Here is a 19,810-nt window from a genome sequence, read left to right as displayed (position 1 = left end):
AACCAAAACCAAAAATAAATAAATAAATGGAAAAAAGAAAGACAAAATTCCTGGAGAGTAGAAATGCCAAATAAAATAAAAGATGTAATATATCCACCCAGCATTCATAGAGAGGGTCAGAAACAACAAGAAGGAAATGGAGGCGTGGATTAAAACAAACACCTGGAGACCCAAGGACTAGGGTGGAGTTGGAGAGGCAGAGCTTCACACAAGGAAAAGCCACAGCTTAAGAAGATACATTAATTACCGGTTTACATTTAGATAAATTACAGAACAATGTTAAAAGCAGGTCAAAATTTTCCTATAGCTTAATAAGATTTTGGAATCTTAAAGGTAAAGGAAGGTTCTATAAGCATAAAGGAAAAATAAAGAAAAAGCAAGCTCACCAAATGAGGAAGGTGGAGAGAACAGAATAACCCAAGTGTTTCTGATGTGAGAGCTTTAGGACAGAGATTCTCAACCTGTGGATCGCGACCCCTCTGGGGGTCAAATGCCCCTTTCACCAGGGTCGTATATCAGATATCCTGTATATTGGATTTTACATTACAATTTTCTACAAATCAGATTTTTACATCACAATTCATAACAATAGCAAAATTACAGTTATAAAGTAACAACAAAAATAATTTTATGGTTGGGGTCACCACAACATGAGGAACTGTATTAAAGGGGTCAGAGCATCAGGAAGGTTGAGAACCACTGCTTTAGGACAAAACCCAATGTATGAAAAACTTTGCTCTGTAGAGAGAATCTTTAGGTACAGGAAACCCCCGACAGGCTCATGAGGAGCTTGACCACAGTGACAAGGAAAGTGACTAATAAACACAAAACTTCTGCATACACACACACATGTACACACACATGTACACACATGCAGCCAAAATCCCTGGTGTATAAAATTCATAAGACATATAATTGTTTTCAAATGGTCAAAAATGGAAACATAAAAATAACTCCTAAAACCAATTACACAAGACATAATTTAATAATATTGGCATAAATCTATCATTGCACCAAAAGTCCTTGAGCTGGGGGAGTAGGATGTAAATGTCTGTCCATTTTCTCTTACTGTTTCGGAAAGAATCCTATAAGGGAGAGACGAAGAGGAGGAGGAAGAAATCCAAACATACTGAACATACTATTTAAATTGTGACAATCGGCAGAAATTACCGGAATGGGCAGAGGTAAACACAGTGGCTTTGGGTAGTTACTGAAGTAAGGTCACTTTCCACACCTCTGAGGAAAATGAGCATTTGGTCTCCAGCTGCCTGTACTGAAGTAAAGGGCAAAAGGCAAACACGGATGCAAGCAGCAAATGTATCTATGTAAGATCTTAAGTGGTTTTTACTTTGAGAAACCAGCAGTTACTGTTAGAATCAGAGGAACAACACAAACACACACTCAGACAGAATTCAGTAAGTACTTTTCAGTGAAAGCGTTTGCTCTACAGGATAAATCACTCCAGGTCAAGATCCTTGTCCAGTAAGAAGCTGCCAAATGCTGTCCTGGAGAGGGACTAAACATGCAGATCAGATAAAATTACTTTTAAATGAAATGTCTCTCGATGGCAGAAAGTCGGCATTCACACGCATCCATCCTGCACTGGTCACTGCATCACAGAAAGGAATCATGGGGTGGGGTGGAGCCTCAGTGGTCACTGCATCCCAGAAAGGAATCATGGGGTGGGGTGGAGCCTCAGTGGTCACTGCATCCCAGAAAGGAATCATGGGGTGGGGGTGGAGCCTCAGTGGTCACTGTATCCCAGAAAGGAATCATGAGGTGGGGTGGAGCCTCAGTGGTCACTGCATCCCAGAAAGGAATCATGGGGTGGGGTGGAGCCTCAGTGGTCACTGCATCCCAGAAAGGAATCATGGGGTGGGGGTGGAGCCTCGGTGGTCACTGCATCCCAGAAGGGAATCATGGGGTGGGGGTGGAGCCTCAGTGGTCACTGTATCCCAGAAAGGAATCATGGGGTGGGGTGGGGCCTCAGTGGCTATTCTGCGCAGATGTCCCTCTTGGGAATCTCCTCACCCTACCCGTGATCTTCAGTCACGGCAGTCTGTCGATCCTGAACTCTAAAGGGTGTTGTTATGGCGCTGTCTGGGGTCTCTGACCTTCATGCACCCCTCTCTGTCTTCCCAGGAATTAAGGAATGTCAGGCATGAATGCAGCTCAACCCTATGCCTTCAAAGGGCACCAAACAATAGATACACCTGAGTGCCTGCTGAAGCCACTTCCTGTCTATTTGACACGCCTTTTAATCTCCCAGAAGGTAATTACACACTCATTAGCCAAAAGGAAAAACAAACACCTGGCATAAAGCTCACAAGACACTAATTAGACCTCTGCGGTTTAGTAGAGAGTCCGAGAAGAAAGTAAATATGTACTCCCCTGGCATGCTTTAAGGGCATCTTAATCTACTCTGGGTAAAGAACCCGCAGTATGATATAAGTGAAGTCAACTTGCTCCCCACTTCTGTGTATGCATATGTGCACATAGGTCTGTGTGTGTCAGAGCACAGGCACATATGTGTGTGCACATGTGGAAGCCAGAGGTCCACCTTGGGTACTGTTTTTCATCCACTTTGGCTATAGAGACAGGATCTCTCAGTGGCCTGGATTTGGCTGAATAGACTAGGCTGGTTGGCCCATGTGCACTGAGGAGCCACCTGTCTCCATTTCCTCAGGATCACACGGTTCCATTTCTATTAACACAATGGAATGTGTGAGGGCATGTGCGGCTCGGAGTTTTAGACTCTTCCTGTGTCCAATGTTCACCAAGTCATGTGATCAAAAGGTAGGCGATGGCTCCTAGTCCCGTTCTCTCTTTTTGAAATGGAAGCATAAAGGATCTCTAGGTCCTTTTCATTTCCAGCTATTAACTCTAAAATAATCAAACCATTTACACCATTCTCCCGACAAGAGTAGAAAAATAGGTAACATGGAATTTACTCAAATGTTACTAGGTTTACTACCAGGAAAATAATCTCTCATCCTTCTTAGAGTCTCAAATTAAAAATAAGAAAAATGGCATGCTTTCTCATTAGAATGCAACACTGACAAATTACAAGATGGCTTAATTCTAGGTTCCTTAGGATGCTGAAGAAGATGCAATAATTAGTATTTTAGAAATTCACCGAAAATAATACCTCCAGTGGTTTGTCTTATAAAGCAAGTAGCAGGATAATACTATGTTTACATGTGGAGAGCAAACTGATTATATATATATATGGTCAGTAAGATTATATCATGAGAGCCTTCTCCTGAAGATTCTTCTCTACCAAGCTAAAGAAAGGGAAACATCATCAAACTGGCAGATTCCCAGAGAATTTTAAGTTGTTGCTAAGAGGAGGAATGATAAAAGCCATTAATAATACCAAAGATGTGCAGTATTAAATATAGCAAGTCTTTTAGATGCTTCTCTGAGCCAATTAAGAACTACAAAGCAAGGTTAATGGGCTACACCTGTGGCAGATTAAGGTGGTCAATGAGGAAATTTTGAATGAATGAAATTTAGGCAGCCCATGTGTGGCAGTTCTGTTGAACTTGTCCATATTGGGTTTCATGGTCTAAGTTGATGAGGACGACTGACCAGGTCCCTTCCTCAAGAGGGCATCAGACTCATTACACATGGTTATGAGCCACCATGTTGTTGTTGGGAATTGAACTCAGGACCTTAGGAAGAGCAGGCAGTGCTCCTAACTGCTGAACCATCTCTCCAGCTCCCAAATGCTACTGAGAAACAGAAATGGTGATGCCTGAGGCTGTGAGTTTGAACTAAACACCACCAGTAGTGTCAGAAGTCTTAATAGTCTCCACATTAGTAAAATAATGGATAAGGAAAAAGATCAGTTCGCACACAGTGCAGGTAATAAGAAGATCAGCTTCAATGGAGAAAAACGATTAGAGGAATAAGGATTTACCCAACTAGGAATGGTGGTGTGGACCTGTAATTCCAGTACTCAGGAGGCCCAGGTGAAATACGCAAGTCAAGGAAGCACAGACAAACATGAAAACCCTCTGGAACTAGCCTGAGAGGCTGAAACACACACATGGCGGCTTGATAGGGTAGCATGGCTTTCTCCATCTGTTGTGGAGCATTATTTTAAGATGTGTTACACATATTTATGCTGTTGGATATTTGTTTAGTGATGTAAATATGTATTGCATTCTTTTCTGTTGTTTTTATTTAACTCTGAAAAGCTGTGTTACTTTGCTTGCCTAAAACACCTGATTGGTCTAATAAAGAGCTGAACTGTCAATAGTAAGGCAAGAGAAAGGATGGGCAGGGCCAGCAGGCAGAGAGAATAAATAGAGAAGAAATCGGGTGGGGGGCGCGGGGGAGATCAAGGAATGAGAAAAGAAGGAGGGGAGGACTCCAGGGGCCAGCCACCCAGCTACACAGCAAAACCGTGGGGTAAGAAGTAAAGAAAGGTATACAGAGATAGAGAAAGATAAAAGTCTGGAGGCAAAAGACAGACAAGATAATTTAAGCTAAGAGGGCCAGAAACAAGCTAAGTTGAGGCCAAATAGCTATAAGTAATAGTAAGACTCTCCATTTGGGAGCTGTGGCAGGCCCAGCAAAAGAATCAAAGAGTAAAACAACAAACTATACCCATCAACTATGCAATTATTTAAAAATAATAACCTATATCATGGATAGAAACTCACATCAGGCTATATAAGTCACTTTTATATACAGAATGCCATTTGAGGCATTATATATATATGTAAAATACATATTATATTATTATATAATACATATTATTTTCATTCTATTAAGTATTATTGTGCTGTATCTATTATATATTATTTTATATGTTATTATATATAATATATATAATCTGAAAAAATTGAAAGAAAATAAAAAATGTATTTATAACTTTATAACCTGTGAATAGTGGGAAGATTTTTTTTCCAAATGAAACCAAAACATTGACCAAATTTAGCTAATCAAAAAAAATATAAGATTTCAGTGAAAAAAAAAAAAAAAACATGTGCAAAGACATGGACAGACAATCCCCAGGAGAAAGCCATACCAGCCGAGAGCCACATGAAAATTCTCCTCAGAAGGAACCAGATAAGGCTGAGCGGCATCGACAGAAAGGGCCAATTGTTTCCAACACAGCACAATAAACGTGTCTGAAAATGTCACTGCCGGCGAGGGCAGTCGTACAATGCCAGAGAATGGAAACTCAGTACAACGGCTTTGAAAAACGGTCTCACAGAAATGACTCAAATTCACATATTCAGACACTGGACTCTGGAGGGGGTGGGGAGGATCGCAAATGGGCCTAAGGAGAGCCAATATCGTATAATTTAAAATTAAGAAGCAACATAAATACTGAACCACCAGAGGAGGAATGAATTAAAATATAGGCAAGGAACTGCTAAAAAGAAATAAAATAAAGCCAGTTCACATACACTAACCATGAAGGCAGTTTGCACAGGTAAACATGTAGCATATAATTCTTGCATTTAAAAATTGTAGAAATTGATTGTAATTATTCATGTTTTCTCACAGAACTGAATGCCCTCAAATACATGCAGAGAGAATAATAATCGTCAGTTTCTGATCTGGATGAAAAATTCACAGCATTGGGAAAAGAGTAGGAAGGACTTCAATGGCCTTGTTGGGTGGTAAGTATTCATTTCCTTTATTTATTCAAACACAAAAGACTGAGAAATTGCATCAAAAGGTTAAGCTTTTACAAAGCAAAATAATGGACACATTCCTGCATGTTTCACCGTTGTTTAACATATTTCATTGCAAAAATGATTCAGTCTAAGCCATTAAAAGAAGGAGGTGGGGATGGGGACATCATGGCTAAAGATGTAATGTGCTTGCCAGAGAAGCAAGAGGACCTAAGTTCAGACCACCAGCAACCAGGTACAGCTCCATGTGGAGTACACCTGGAACTCCAGTGCTGGGGGCAGCAGACAGGAAGGGCCCTGCTGGGGCTTGCTAGTCAGCTACTCTGGCTGAATCAGGGCCTCCAAAAGCAGTAAGAGACCCTGTCTCAAAAAATAACATAGAACCTCTGACCTCCGCCAGCACATGTGTGCATGAACAGAACAGAGTGTAATTTCTTCGTCTAAAATTGGAGAAGAAAAAGTTACCTTTTTAAGGAAGGGGGAATGGGGACTCACTATGCAATTCTGGCTCACCTGCAAATCCTTATACAGACCAGGTTGGCCCTCTCAGCTCCACAGAATGATCTACCTGCCTCTGCCTCCTGAATCCTGGGATTTAAAGGCATGCGCCACCACACTCAACCTAAACCCACCTTGTTTTCAGACTGAGCATCAGGTACTCATTTCTATTGCATCTGTTCTGCTAACACAAAAATCAAAACCCTCAGGGACTGAGAATTCATGGACCGCAGACAGTGTCTGTAAAGCAGTCGTAACTGAACGGATAGGCCAAAGCTACATATTCAGTGTGCATTAAGTTTTCTGAAACATATCCTACTTACAACTTACTCTGTTCCAGTTTTAGAACATAAGCAGCAAACACTTCTTTCTTTCTTTCTTTCTTTCTTTCTTTCTTTCTTTCTTTCTTTCTTTCTTTCTTTCTTCCTTTCCTTCTTTCGTTCTTTCTTTCTTTCTTTTTTTTAAAGCATCATCTACCACTTTCTCTTGTCATTTCCTTACTGGAAAAACTGCTCTGGGAAACTGCTTTTGCTTTGAGTAGACTAAGAATCAAGTAATACAATATTCAATAAAAAGCCACTTTCCCTATATTACATATCAAGAGAAAAATTTAATAACTTTAAGAAACAACTTGGACCAAAGGTACTTATAAGAATTCTGGGGCTGGTGAGCTAGCTCAGTAGACAGTGGCATCTGCAGTCAAGCCTCACTTCCAGGGTTCAGTCCCTAGGTCCTACCTTGTTGGCAACACTACCTAGTGGATGGAGGTGACAGACTCTATTGCATTGTCCTCTGACCCCCACGTATGTGCCATGGCATGTGTATGCATGAGTGCACACATGTGAGTACACACAAGCATGCACACACGCAAGTGCACACATACACACACACACACACCTACACGGGGAGCGCAAGATAAACAACTAAAGTGACATATATTTTTAGTTGTTTTGAAGACAAGGTCTCACTGTGTAGCCCTAGCTGGCCTGAAACTCTGTATGTAGACAAACTGAGCTGGTCTTGAACACAGAGATCTGCCAGCCTCTACCTCTTGAGTGTTGAGATTAAAGGCGTATGCCACCATCGAGGTCAAAATGTAATTTAAAAAGAAAAGAAAAGGAAAAAAATCCACTTTAACCAGGTAGTATGGCTTAAATCTGTTATCCCAGCACACAAGAGGATGGGGTCAAGCTGGGTGATGGTGGCTCACAACTTTAATCCCAGCACTTGGGAGACAGTGGCAAGCAGATCTCTGTGAGTTCAGGGTCAGCCTGGTCTACAAAGTGAGTTCTAGGACAGCCAGGACTGCTACATAGAGAAACCCTGCCTCAAAATGAAGAAAGAAAAAAAAGAGGAGTGGGTAGGTAAATTACCACAAGTTCAAGGCTATGTTGGGCTGTGGTGGGAAATCCTGTCTGACAAAACAGTTGTTTTTAGTTCTAATTAAACGTATGCTGTCCAGTGTGTCTGCGGACTGTGGTCCTCACATCAGTGGCATGCCCTCTCACTACCCGCTTCCCACACGCAGACTCAGTGGAGCCCTAGGGCTCAGGCTCCTCATGAAAGTGTGATGTTGCAGGTGAGTCCCTCCATGTGGCCATGACTCACAGAGGTGGGATCACCTGACCACGTCATCTCTACACAACCCAACTCATCCCTCCAGTTTAGCCCTGAACTATGACCTGTGCCACTAAGCCATGGAACTGCAATTCTCCTGGTTGGCTTTATTGGCTTACCAACCGTAGTTAAGGCCTTGCTAAGCAGAATTCCGGAGCAAAGTGCTCAGAGCTGGGCCTCATGCATCAATTCAGTGAACATCTCCTACCTGGGCCTGAACCTAGACTCCTAAACCCCCCTTTGCTGACTGGTTCAGGCTGTCCTGACGTTGGTGTGTGGAGATCACCCTCTGGACATCCCGAATGTGAAGTTACACAACCGTTGTTCACCCATAAGCACACACCCCGTCCTTCTAGTAGCCAGGTCTTACAGCTCTGCTGGAAGCTGAATGCATCTCTCAAAGTTGCTCCATGGCCAACCCAGGCTTCAGAAACGAGTCTGAAGCACAGTCCCAGTTCTCACTAAGGAACACAGAGAAGAAACACACCTTTCCCTTCTCCACAGGCCTACAACTGCGAGTTACCCCAGGGCAGTGCTTAAGTGACACTCTGCAACTATGGTATGGCGGGGTCATCACCCAGCAAATTCAGGCTCATTTCTTTAATGACAGGCTCGTTACAGCACAATCCAGAGCTCAAAAGATGGTGTCCCTAGACCCTGTGATTATGGTAAAAATAGGACACCGTGACACTCCGACATCTCTGCTGACTCTGCAACACAAGTCCAAGTGTCGGGAGAACCTAGGCGTAAAAATGACACGCACCAGGGTGGGTGCGAAAAAGAAAGCCACAGGCCCTTCAGGGACAAAGAAGCAGCTTCACTAACCGTCACAGACTGAACCAATTACAAGGACATATTAGAAAGATAAATAAGCAAACTCCATAGGTATCTTTTGTGGTTTACCCTAGGCTCCCCACCACCACCCATGTGATTTTTATCTTAGGAAAGAAAAATTGAAAATGCACTCTCAGATTGCAAAATAAGATACCCTCCCAAACTTGCTGAGTTTATAAACACAGAAGGGGCATAAATGAATTTAAATAGCAATATAAGAAGAAACTTAACTTCTAATCGGAGCAGAGATCAAGATGGAATAAGTCAGAAATCTCGGTGTTTATCTCCACGTGCATTTATTCTTGGCAACACGTGGGAGTTTTCCATAGAGTGTTTATCTAACTTGCTTTCCTCTGATGGGTCTCCTGGCATAGGAAAGATGCACATCACACACACAAACTGTTATGCAGCTACCACTTGCTCCCTATAAGGAACTCTCACAGCCACCATGGGGCACATGGCGAGAGCTAACAGCTACCTAGTATCTATTAAAGACTCCACAAAGCACTAAGCCCCTGTCTTCCCGTCTATACTTTCAAGTAAGGCGCACGTTGTTTTGATTCTACAACATGAAAAATAAAGCTAAAAGAAAAACCTATAGTGAAAGGCCTCTTAGCCACTCTGTATAACAGCTCAAACTTGCAAGGTCTATAGGGATCTAAGTCTATGAACTCTCTATCTTTCTCGGGTCCATGTATGTAACGCCAGATCACGCTATGCCTTCATTGTGTGGCCCAGGGAACATCATACTGCAATGAATAATTCATACTAAAATAATATTTTATACTATTAATTATTCATGTTTTTGCCTAAGAAAAATCATGCCTGACTCCTTGGCAATCAAATTTTAAAGGCACCTATTGCCTTAACTTCCTTACATGGAACACTAGAGTGAGCATCTCATTTTTGTAGTCTTTGTTGGTGAAAGTCTTGTTATAATTCCCATCTCCTTCAGAAAGTAAAGAGAAAAAAAAATGTAACTGCCTTTTTAAACTATGAGAGTTCATGGGATGGATTAGTAACAGAAGAACGAATGACTCTGTCTGCTGACCTTCCAAGACAACATGATGGAGCACAATGTGATGTCAGCAGTTGCTTTCAATTCTTAAGTGTGATAATGGAATTGTGGTTATATAAACAAGTTATATCTGGCCGATGAATAGTGAGATACACAGACAGATAAGAGATGGAGCAAAGCTGTGGATTTAAAGTGTCTCATCTTTCTACAAGTGAAGTGAATGGGCCAAGCTTTGGTAACTGGTGACTCTAGATTGTAGCAGGGGCTTGTGATCATTCTTGAGACTGTTTGAAACCTCCTTGATATGAGCTTCTACAACAACAACAACACACACACACGGCAGATGGAGGGAGGAAAAGAGGGAGGGAGGAAGAAGTGGAGAGAGAGAATCTTCAAACTCAGAGTAACATATCCAGAGTTGGAATGCAGAACTGTTGCTTTCATCCAACTCAAAGTAAAAGCTTCTAAGACTTTTTGAAAACACAAAGGCTTTAAAACAGTTCAAAACATCAGAGCAGAACCGGAAGGCACTGAAAACCATCACAAACATATACCTTTAATGAAAACAAAATCACTTAAGGGGATCAAACTCTCTCTGGGTCACTAGTGTGAACACAAATGCCATCTTACACTGGAGAGGCAGAAGGGAACAGCATCCACAACACTGAAGGCAAAGGTCCCTTCCTTACTGGAATCCCAGGGATGGCAGCCAAGCACCTTGTAAGATCTCAGACACCCATCTGGGGACTCTATCACCAGGGCATATCACCACATGACAGACTCTGGTATTGAGCTACTGACCCTTCCATTAACATTGAAATCCAAATGTTACTATTCGACTCCCCGGAACCTCATCAACCACAACGGAATAAATATTTAGCTGAGTTATAGAAACAGAACACGGCAACTACCCCACCCCCTCAGCATCCACAGGACAGGAGGAACACATCACCAATCTCAGGGATTCCTGTCTACAAACGCATCCTCAGGTTCCCGTGGATATGGAAGCTTCTTACCAACTCTGGACTAAAGTAGCTATAAATCAGTGGAGGCGACTTCCTGTAGCTGTCAGCCTGGGACTCACCTTAGTGACGTCAGGACTGGGTGCTGCTGGCCCAGCACAAGAAAACAAGCCTGCATCTTGGAGACCAGGCAGCAGCCAAGCAGAGAACACAAATTTGTCTCACTGCAAAGCACAAGGCTGATGCCTGGCTGACTAAACAGAGAAGACATCGGGAGTGACAACGAGGGCTTTCTTCCCTATTGTTATTTGAAACAATCGCCGGCTATTTGTTCATATTAATTAGTTTATGTCTGGTGTTAGGCAGCCTTCACTGGAGAAATGTTCTTTGTTCCAAGATGAATAGAAAAGCAAACAAAAAAAAACCCACATTCTTTTCTTGTTCTTCCACTTCTTGCCTTTGCCTTGGAAAGGGATTTCCAGGCCTTTCCCACTTGAATGTGGGTTTATCCTCACCCTGGATAGTCAGTCCCCTTTGCAGGAGCAGTTGGCGGGCTGGATAATGTCAGGGTAGGGTGATGGCTCTGTCTGAGCTGCTCATTAGGTGCCACCTAAAGAGAGGCTGCCTTCATATAATTCAAGCCTTCTCTGCACCAGGAGACAACAGCTGATAGGGGAGCAATCATCAGTATGGGCTGAGATGTACAGGCAAGCCTGTCTTGAAGGAAATCCTGCCTACAAAGTCCAGAGAAAGAATTGGCTTATAATCAGGAGGCTCATCATGACCAGAGCCAGACTCCTAGAGCCTAGGTCCAAAGGTCTGTATCTCTCCTGAAAAATAAACCACCTTGCTCTGTGATATAATCATCCCAGCTCGCAGCTAACTCCTCCCAAATGTCTTGGTTCCCAAATATAAAAGACTATTGCTATATCAAGGATGGCCGGCGTGGGCTGAGAATGGGACTTGCTTACTGTGGTTGGCATTGCTATAGAATTTGTCAAGAACATTGTCAAGACAGGGTTCAAGCAAAGGTCTAAGACTCCAAGCATTCTACCACTACAGGCTTCATTAAGATATTGTTCATTTCCTTAACATGACTTTCAAAATCCTGCAAACCCCCAATAACCCACCCATTCCAACACTAAGACTTTGTCAACTTCTGCAGTGTAAATACTACACCATGGCTGGTTTCAACCAGCTCACCAGATGCTGGGTTTGGTTTGGTTTGGTTTTTAAAAAGATTTATTTTATATTTAGGGGTGTGTGTGTGTGTGTGCGCACGTGCTTATGCACACACATGAGTACAGGTGCCCTCTATACGATGCTGGGAATCAAACTCGGGTCCTCTGAGAGAACAATACACACTCTTAAGTACTAAGTTATGTACCGAGCCCTTCACAGAATTCTTCAAAGTCCAACAGTCAGATCTGTGGTCCAGTAGAGGAGCCTCTGGAGACAGCCCCATGCCTCACCTCACTGTGCTCACTCTGAACTAATCCCAAGGCTGTGGCTCTCCTCACCATAGCCCGCCAGGCATTTGCACACGCTCTTTCTTCTCCCCTGTCAAAGGAGCTCGTAGCCACGCACGGGCTCCTGGTCTGGTGGTCTTCCTGCAAGAAGCCAAAGTGCTAATTCCAAGAACAGCCATACTTCTGCGCCACTGTGATGGTGACCCAGCATTTTAACTTGTGGTTTCCTTATCTGCTCATCTACCACGTTTCTCAACTCTAGGAAGGCAACAACCTTATTTATCTCACTTACTCTTGCACGTAGAAGCCTGTCCAGTGGCTGAGCAGTAACGGCAACACATGCCAATGTGCATGGACAATATGCACCAGCCGTTGTTCTGAGCTGAATGCATAATTGCACATGACACTTTCCGAACAATGCCAGAAGGCCGGCTTCTTTACTGCCCTGTTTCTTCTGCAAGCGGGATGTGGAGGCAATGAGAGGGTAAACACACACCCCCAGGCTCTGGAGGATCTGAGCTCAAGCAGTGTGGCTAGAGGACCCGTGTGCATGCTTCCGAAAAACGGTGTTTCATGCCATTTTTGTTTATTTTTTTAATAATGATCCTCAAGGAGAAAATTTTAATTAAATTTAAATTCTCCCTAATGAAGGAAGTCACACGCTACAAAATGCAGTTCTTTAGGGTAGGCTTAAGCTTTGGAGGGATTTATCATCTCCCCAGATCCAATTTGGGCCCTCTGGGGGGCAATAGAATTCTATTGAAAATGTATGCACTGGCTTTTTCCCTCTGCAGTTCTGTTTATGAGCCATATGTTAGTGCTTAAAAAACACATGGTCTTGTTTTATAGTTTTAATGATCTCTTCCTGTGAGGATTATTCTATGTCTTTCTTTCTTTTCCTTTTATAAGGTGTCTTATGACAACATAGGCATGCTGAAATGCCTGTTTTAACTGCTATGTGCCATTTAAATCATATCCATACACCTAACTTCATTAATAACCACAACTGACTAACAGGAACTTTGAAATTTTTGATGCGATTATCTTTTTACACTCTCCCTTGGTCTTATTATTTAGGCAGCAGAATGACTGCAAAGGTACCTGACTTCAATAAATACTGCCTCATCAGTATTTATTAATACTGACTAATACTGATTAATACCCGCCCACTTAAGTAGCTATGCCAATTTAACCCCCCAGAAAGTTTTCAAGAGTATCTATTTCTCTCAGTGTTTATATTAAATAGGATCCCCTTCTACTTTGGAGAGTACTGGACATTTTGATGGAATGAGTCACTTGAAAGCATTTATATTACTCATCAAACCATAGTAGTTTACATAACAGGGAGCATGGTGGGTAAGTCAGTGTTAGTGGAAAAGCTGACACACAACGGTGAGAGATGCTGAAATGTCTGGTCAGGGAAGCCCATGCTAGGACCTAACTCACTTCCCCAAAAAAGGTCAAGAATTGTCACTCTCAGGAACAGTTGCCTCGGGCTTTGAAATGGTAGCCTAAAGTAAAACAAACTAAATCTCTTGATCCATTCTCTAAGTCCCTGTGGTGCCAAAGATCTACAGGGGTTAAGAGAAGCAAGACACCCAAGTAGTCAAGTGTTGAAACCATGATGGATCAGCTACTTAAAGAGAAATGGCGTGATGGGGATGACACCAAGCATCAAACATCCCCAAAAACACTCCTGGAAAAGTCAAAGAATAGCAAGAACTTTATTCCTGGTGGAAAACCCCCAGTTAATCGATAGCAGTAGTCCTCAACCTTCCTGTTGTAGAGGATCTGTCTACACTGTGAAGAGTGTCTTTGCCAAGGAGCCTTCTGATTGGTTTAATAAAGAGCTGCATGGCCAATAACTAGGCAGGAAGAAGTAGGCAGGACTTCCAGGGACAGAGAGGACTCTGGCAAGAAAGGTGGAGATACCAACAAGACACAGAGGGAGTCGGACATACAAAACGAAAGATAAAAAGCCACATGGTAAAATGTAGATTAAAAGAAGCAGCCTAATTTAAGTTATAAGAGCTAGTGGGACAAGCCTAAGCTAAGACTGAACTTTCATAATTAAAAATAAGTCTCTGGGTTGCTATTTGGGGGTTGGTAATCCAAAGATATTCCTCTAAGAAAAACTTGTTACACCTTCCGAATGCTGTTACTCTTTAATACATTTTCTCATGTTGTGGTAACCCCCAACCATAAAATTATTTTCATTGCTACTTCACAACTATAATTGTGCTACTGTTATGATTCATAATGTAAATATCTGTGTTTTCTGATAGTCTTAGGTGATCCCTGTGAAAAGGTCATTTAACTCCCCCTAAGGGGTCATGACCCACAGGTCGAGAACTGCTGATCTACAGGCAATGAAGAATGACCCGTCCTTCTTTCCCCCTCTTTCTTGACTTTCTCTTGAAAAAAAATAACAAAACCAGATGCCCTTATTTTAAATATGGACAAAATATAATAGGTTTCTAAATGAGACAGAAAACAAAAGGGTAAAACAATGTCCTGCACCATCAAGACTGGGTGATTGGGGAAGACAAAAGACTTCCGGTTCCCTCATATACAGAACCTAGATTTAAAAACTATGCCCACGTGGTGGTTTGAGTTAGAATGTCCACCATAGGCTCATGCATTTGAACACTTGGTCCCGATCTGGTAACACTGTTTGGGAGACTCAGGAGGTGTGGCTTTGCAGGAGGAAGTATGTCCCTGGAAGTGGGCCTAAAGAGTTAACATTCTCAAGCCACTTCCAGGACATTCTCTGCTTCTGCTTATGTTTCAAGCTGTGAGCTCTGAGCTTGCTGCTCCAGAGGCCATGCCTGCTGCATTTCCATGACAATGATGGACTCTTACACCTTTGGAACCAGAAGCCCAAATAAACACTCTCTTCTCTTAGTTGCATTGTTCATGGTGTTTTAGAACAGCAGCAAAAAGTAACGAATACAGTCCATATGCATGGCATGGAGAGAGGGGGGTGTGGATGGAGGGGGGGAGACCAGAAAGAGGGAGGACAGAGGCAGGGCAAAAGAGGGATCAGGGAAAATGAGCATACAAAGATACATGAAAATGTTACAATGGAACCCAGTATTTTGTGTACTAACTATAAGCATTTAAAATGTCTCTTGCTCAAAGGTACCCATTTTTTCTTAAACCTTTGCCTAACATTGAGCATCATAAATGAGAAGCCACACAGGATAAAGAAGAGTCAAGAGAAAGGGAGAGAAGATTGGGAAACTGTACGCTTTTGAGTGTTTTGCATACCAGCTACTGTTTCCTCCACTGGAATACTGTGTGAAGGATAATAACATGGGTGGAGTTTGAAGCTGGGGAGGGACAAGGAGGCGTCAGTCCAAGGAACAGGGAGATGAACCAAGGCCTAATGAGTTCAAGTCTGTTTCCCTCCCATTGCACATACTGCCTGCTGAGACTAATATACTAGCACACTCAGAGCAGCGGGTAACACCATAATCTAAACAAAGAAGGCATCTTGGAAGAATCTCTGCTCCCCGTGTACAGCCAAAGAACTTCCTGGGACAAGTGCTCAGAAGTTTCTAGAACTCCATTTTGTTTTCAAGTTTTCCAGAATGGGTCAAGGCGAAATAACAATTACAGAAAAAGGCTAATGAAGAAGTCTTGGAGAAATTTGTACTACCACCCTCCCCCCAAAGAAGGCAGAAACAAGAGAAGCAGAATTCACTTCTGGCGTGTCTTGTTTCAGAGTTTGATGGCAAGAGCGCCAATTGGGCATTCTCATCCTGCGTGTGGTAAACATGTCCCCTGTGAACAGAGGTCAGTTCTAGCTGCTTCCTGAACTACACAGCATCTCTCTCTCCAAGGCACCCCGTCAAAGTACCAGTAAGTGACAATGAGAGGTGTGCTTGATTCATTAAAGTATGCTTCCTTAAAACTCACAAAGCCATGGTTAACAACAACAACAACAACAAAACATCTCCCAGGTCAAATCACTTACCTGGGGCTGTGAAATTACAGGGATGGAAGTAGAGGCAGCCGCCATGACAGTGCCGTAGTTTGGGGCAATGAGGAGGCCCCAGCACTGCAGAGTCAGGCACAGGAAACAATGCTTGCCTTGGCTGATCAGATCTCGGTCATGCTAGGAGGAACTGTAAACCTGCAAAAACATAAGGAAGCCCAGAGTGAGGAGGAGAGGACTCACATGGGCTAGGGAAGAGTCGCCGGCAAGGTGAGGCAAAAGTCACTCACAAAAAAAACAAAAAACAAATAACAGTTGAATGAGCACAGGGGCCTGCTGAGGTAGATCTACCAATCAAAGTCATGGCTCCCGTACCATCCACCAATGAAAGGCATGGCTCCCGTGCCATCTGCCAGCAAAAGGCATGGCTCCCATGCCATCTGCCAAGGAAAGGCATGACTCCCAAACCATCTACCAATGAAGGCATGACTCCCGTGCCATCAACCAATGAAAGGCATGACTCCCAAACCATCTACTCACACTTGATGTCCTGGAGAGACAGCATCAAGTTGGGGACACATGAAGACTGTCCCAAGAGGAGAAGCTACCTTGTCATTAAATAATGCTTTCTTAAAATCTACATTTGAGATCTGATAATCTATATACAAAGGGTGAGGAGACGATCCACCAAGCAGTTAGGAAAGACTACAGTTCAGCTTTAGCCCTCCATACCCTTTTGTGGAAACAAAACCAAAAACAACCCTGAGGCTTGGAGAAAGGAGTCTAGAGACTTGTACACTTTTGTTAAGACATAAGAAAGGGATGAAATTCCACAGTTACATTTCTTAAAAAAGCATGGTGAACATTTTAGAGATTTAAGACCAAGTACCCAACCATCATGCTCTGAAGATTTAAGGCCAGCTATCACAGGAACTCAGGGAGGTGGGGGGGTTCCACAAATCAGACTTCCTGCCTACAGGTAAGAGAGAAGGAATTCCTAAAATTCTTTGACTTTCTCAAGGAGAGGGTGCTAAACAACCAAGTAAAACCCACACTTTTCTCATTTGTATGTTCACTAAGGAAACTCAAAAAATGCTGAAGTTCCAGCAGTGAGCTAGGACCTTGGTTCTGTCCAAAGACTGGCCAGAGGTAGTGCCCCACACCTTTAATCCCAGTACTGAAGATGCAGAGGCAAGCAGATATTTGTGAGTTCAAGGCTATTCTGGTCTACAAAGTGAGTCCCAGGCCACCTAAAGTTACACAATGAGGCCCTGTCTTAAAAATATGGGGGTGTGGGGAGTATCTTCCATAATCATGTTGTGTGAGCATTGCAATTTAGTTCATAAAGGGAAAATTTTCACCTGAAGAAACTATGAGCGTCCCTTTCTTCTAAGTAAACCTTGCACTTCCAACAGCTTCCATCTCACCTAGCAATCCCTTAGAAGAGATTGGTCAAGGATGGCATGTGGTGGTTCACACCTCTAATCTCAATATTCAAGGCAGAAGCAGGAGGATCAAGAGTTCTATGCTAGCCTGTGCTATACAGTAAGGCCCCGGTGTTAAAAATATGAAGAAAAGAAGAGAAGAGAGATGAGAGAAAGGGGGAAAAGGAGGAGGGAGGCTGGGAGAAGGAGAGAAGGGCTCTAGAGATGGGAGAAAAGGAAAAACTGATAGAAGGAAAAGGGTGGGAGAGAAGAGAGGGAAAGGGGAAAAGAGAAGGCAGATGTATTGACTGAGCACCTCAAGGAAACCAGGAGAACATAGGTCTGAGCCAGCCCCTGCTGCAAACACACTTTCTAATTTCACCAAGATACAAGGAGATGCCTGAATATTGTTCAGCTCTTGGAGAATGACAGCTTCCTTAATAGTAAGAGTCACAAACCAAGGGTCAAACGATTCGAGCCTTGTGCAGGGGGAACAGCGAAGCTGGACAGTTAATCCCAGTCCTTTGATCCCACAGTGTGCTGTGCTACCGGCTCCAGGCTGCTGAGCCTCTGTAGAAATGCCGCAGTCACACAGCAACTCCCACGGCCTGCAAGTTTTCATTTTTATTCTTGCATAAGAATAAAATAAGCCATCACACCACAGTTTGGCTCATATCAGCTTTTACTGATTCTAAATGAAGGGTAACCACTTTATGAACAAAAGCACAGCAAGCAAGCTTCGAAAGCTGTCCTGGCCCAGTGTCTACATGGGATGCCACAGCTCTTCTGAGCCAATGCTGATATCTTCCTCAGCTCTACTCTTAGGAGGAAGAGAAGGACATTGACAATTGAAATGAAAGGCCCGGGGGAAGGGGCGATGTCTTTCTTTACAACAGCTTCTAGACTGTGGGTTCTACCCTAGGAAAATTGTCGGACCCACGGCACACTGTTTCATAGCAACACATGACCTTGTGTTCACCCCTACTTTCATTTCTCTATTTTCCTTGTGCATTTATAATTCATATCATCTTTCCATATTCATAAATGAAGACAAAAAGAGCAGGATAACAACGAAAAGCCGGTAAATAGGATTCTATTCTAGAAGACTCCTACTGTATAATCTGGTTCATTTCTTTTAGCGCAAGATAACTTCAGTTGCCTCAGTACAAAGACTGCCCAGAGGGGAACACAAGCACCTCGTCTATAACAATAAAAGGATATGCTCCCCCACCCCCGAAACCAAGCTGTCATATGTCATCATTACTAACAACAAGAGAAAAGAGAGAGGGGCCAGGAGTTAAGGAAAGCCCTCGGCACACCAAGCTCAGTAGCAGTCATTCCACATGGTCTCAGTTAGACGCCCTTAGCTCATGTTGCAAGGGAGATTTCTTAGACTTCAAAAGGTTACATGACCCAGTCACAGTCACAAAGTCAGGAGAGCTCTAAGACCTGGAGCGGGACTGACTTGATGCCAGGACCCAGGTTCTTTCTACAGGCCAACCCTCCAACTGAAAGAGTCTGCTAGACTGGGCAGGTAGCTCATTTAGTAAGAGCAGGCATGAGGACATGAGTTTGAGCCCCAGCATCCACACAAAACTCTAGGTGTGGTAGCATGTGTCCATGGGCTCAGGACTGGGGAGGTACAGATGGGAGGGTCTCTGGGGTTCACAGACTGTCCAGCCTAATCAGTGACTGATGGATCAATGAGAGACCCTGCCTCGGCTCTGTCTCAAAGGAGGTAGACATTATTCCTAAGGATGAGGATGACACCTAAGATTATCATCCGGTTCAACATGCATAGGCACATGTACACATACGTATACAAATATATGGGGGCGGGGAGAATCCTATGATCCCAGTTCTGAGGAGGAAGAGATAGGAGATTCTCTGGGTTTACTGTTCAAACAGTCTAGCTAAATGATTGAGCTCCTCATCTGAAGAAATGAGGAATATTCCTTTATACTGTGTGAATAGATGTCACTGTGATTGGTTTAACAAAGAAGATGAATGGCCAATAGCTGAACAGGATAAAGTTAGGCAGGCGAACCAAACTGAGAATGCTTGGGAGAAGAAGGGCAGAGTCTAGAGCTGCCAGGAGATGCAGAGGGAACAAAACATGCTGGAGAACAGGTAAAACCATGAGCCACATGGCAATACATAGATTAATTAAAAATGGATTGATTTAAGTTTTAAGAGCTACTTAGTAATAAGCCTGAACTATCAGCTGAGCATTTACAATTAATATTAAGTTTCTGAATGATTATTTGGTAGTGGCCACTCTCTCATTAAAACTCTACCTACAAAGAAATGAGGTGTTAAGCCATTGAGAAAGACATCTGGCCTCCAGAAGCCAACACAGCAAGTTACCCTCTGGCTATCACATGCATACAAATA

General features: G+C 43.1%; 1 protein-coding gene across 4 annotated transcripts in view; it reads right to left on the bottom strand.

Moving 5' to 3' along the window:
- The window catches only part of Lpar1 (lysophosphatidic acid receptor 1), a 111,329-nt gene that overhangs the window by 52,525 nt on the left and 38,994 nt on the right, over positions 1-19,810 (bottom strand). For 3 of the 4 annotated variants that reach the window (XM_048420354.3, XM_048420355.3, XM_048420356.3), the window contains exon 2: positions 16,032-16,190. In XM_048420354.3, coding sequence (XP_048276311.1) covers positions 16,032-16,076 — 45 coding nt within the window. In that variant the 5' untranslated portion in view covers positions 16,077-16,190. Of the gene's footprint in view, positions 1-10,705; positions 10,822-16,031; positions 16,191-19,810 lie in introns of those variants that run through there. The other variant, XM_085677113.2, reaches the window with a different exon arrangement.

This window comes from Myodes glareolus, chromosome 16, assembly GCF_982192425.1.
Source record: "Myodes glareolus chromosome 16, mMyoGla1.1, whole genome shotgun sequence".
Classification (NCBI taxonomy): domain Eukaryota; kingdom Metazoa; phylum Chordata; class Mammalia; order Rodentia; family Cricetidae; genus Myodes; species Myodes glareolus.
The sequence above is the reverse complement of the archived record's forward strand: the minus strand, read 5'-3'. Positions and strand labels throughout refer to the sequence as shown.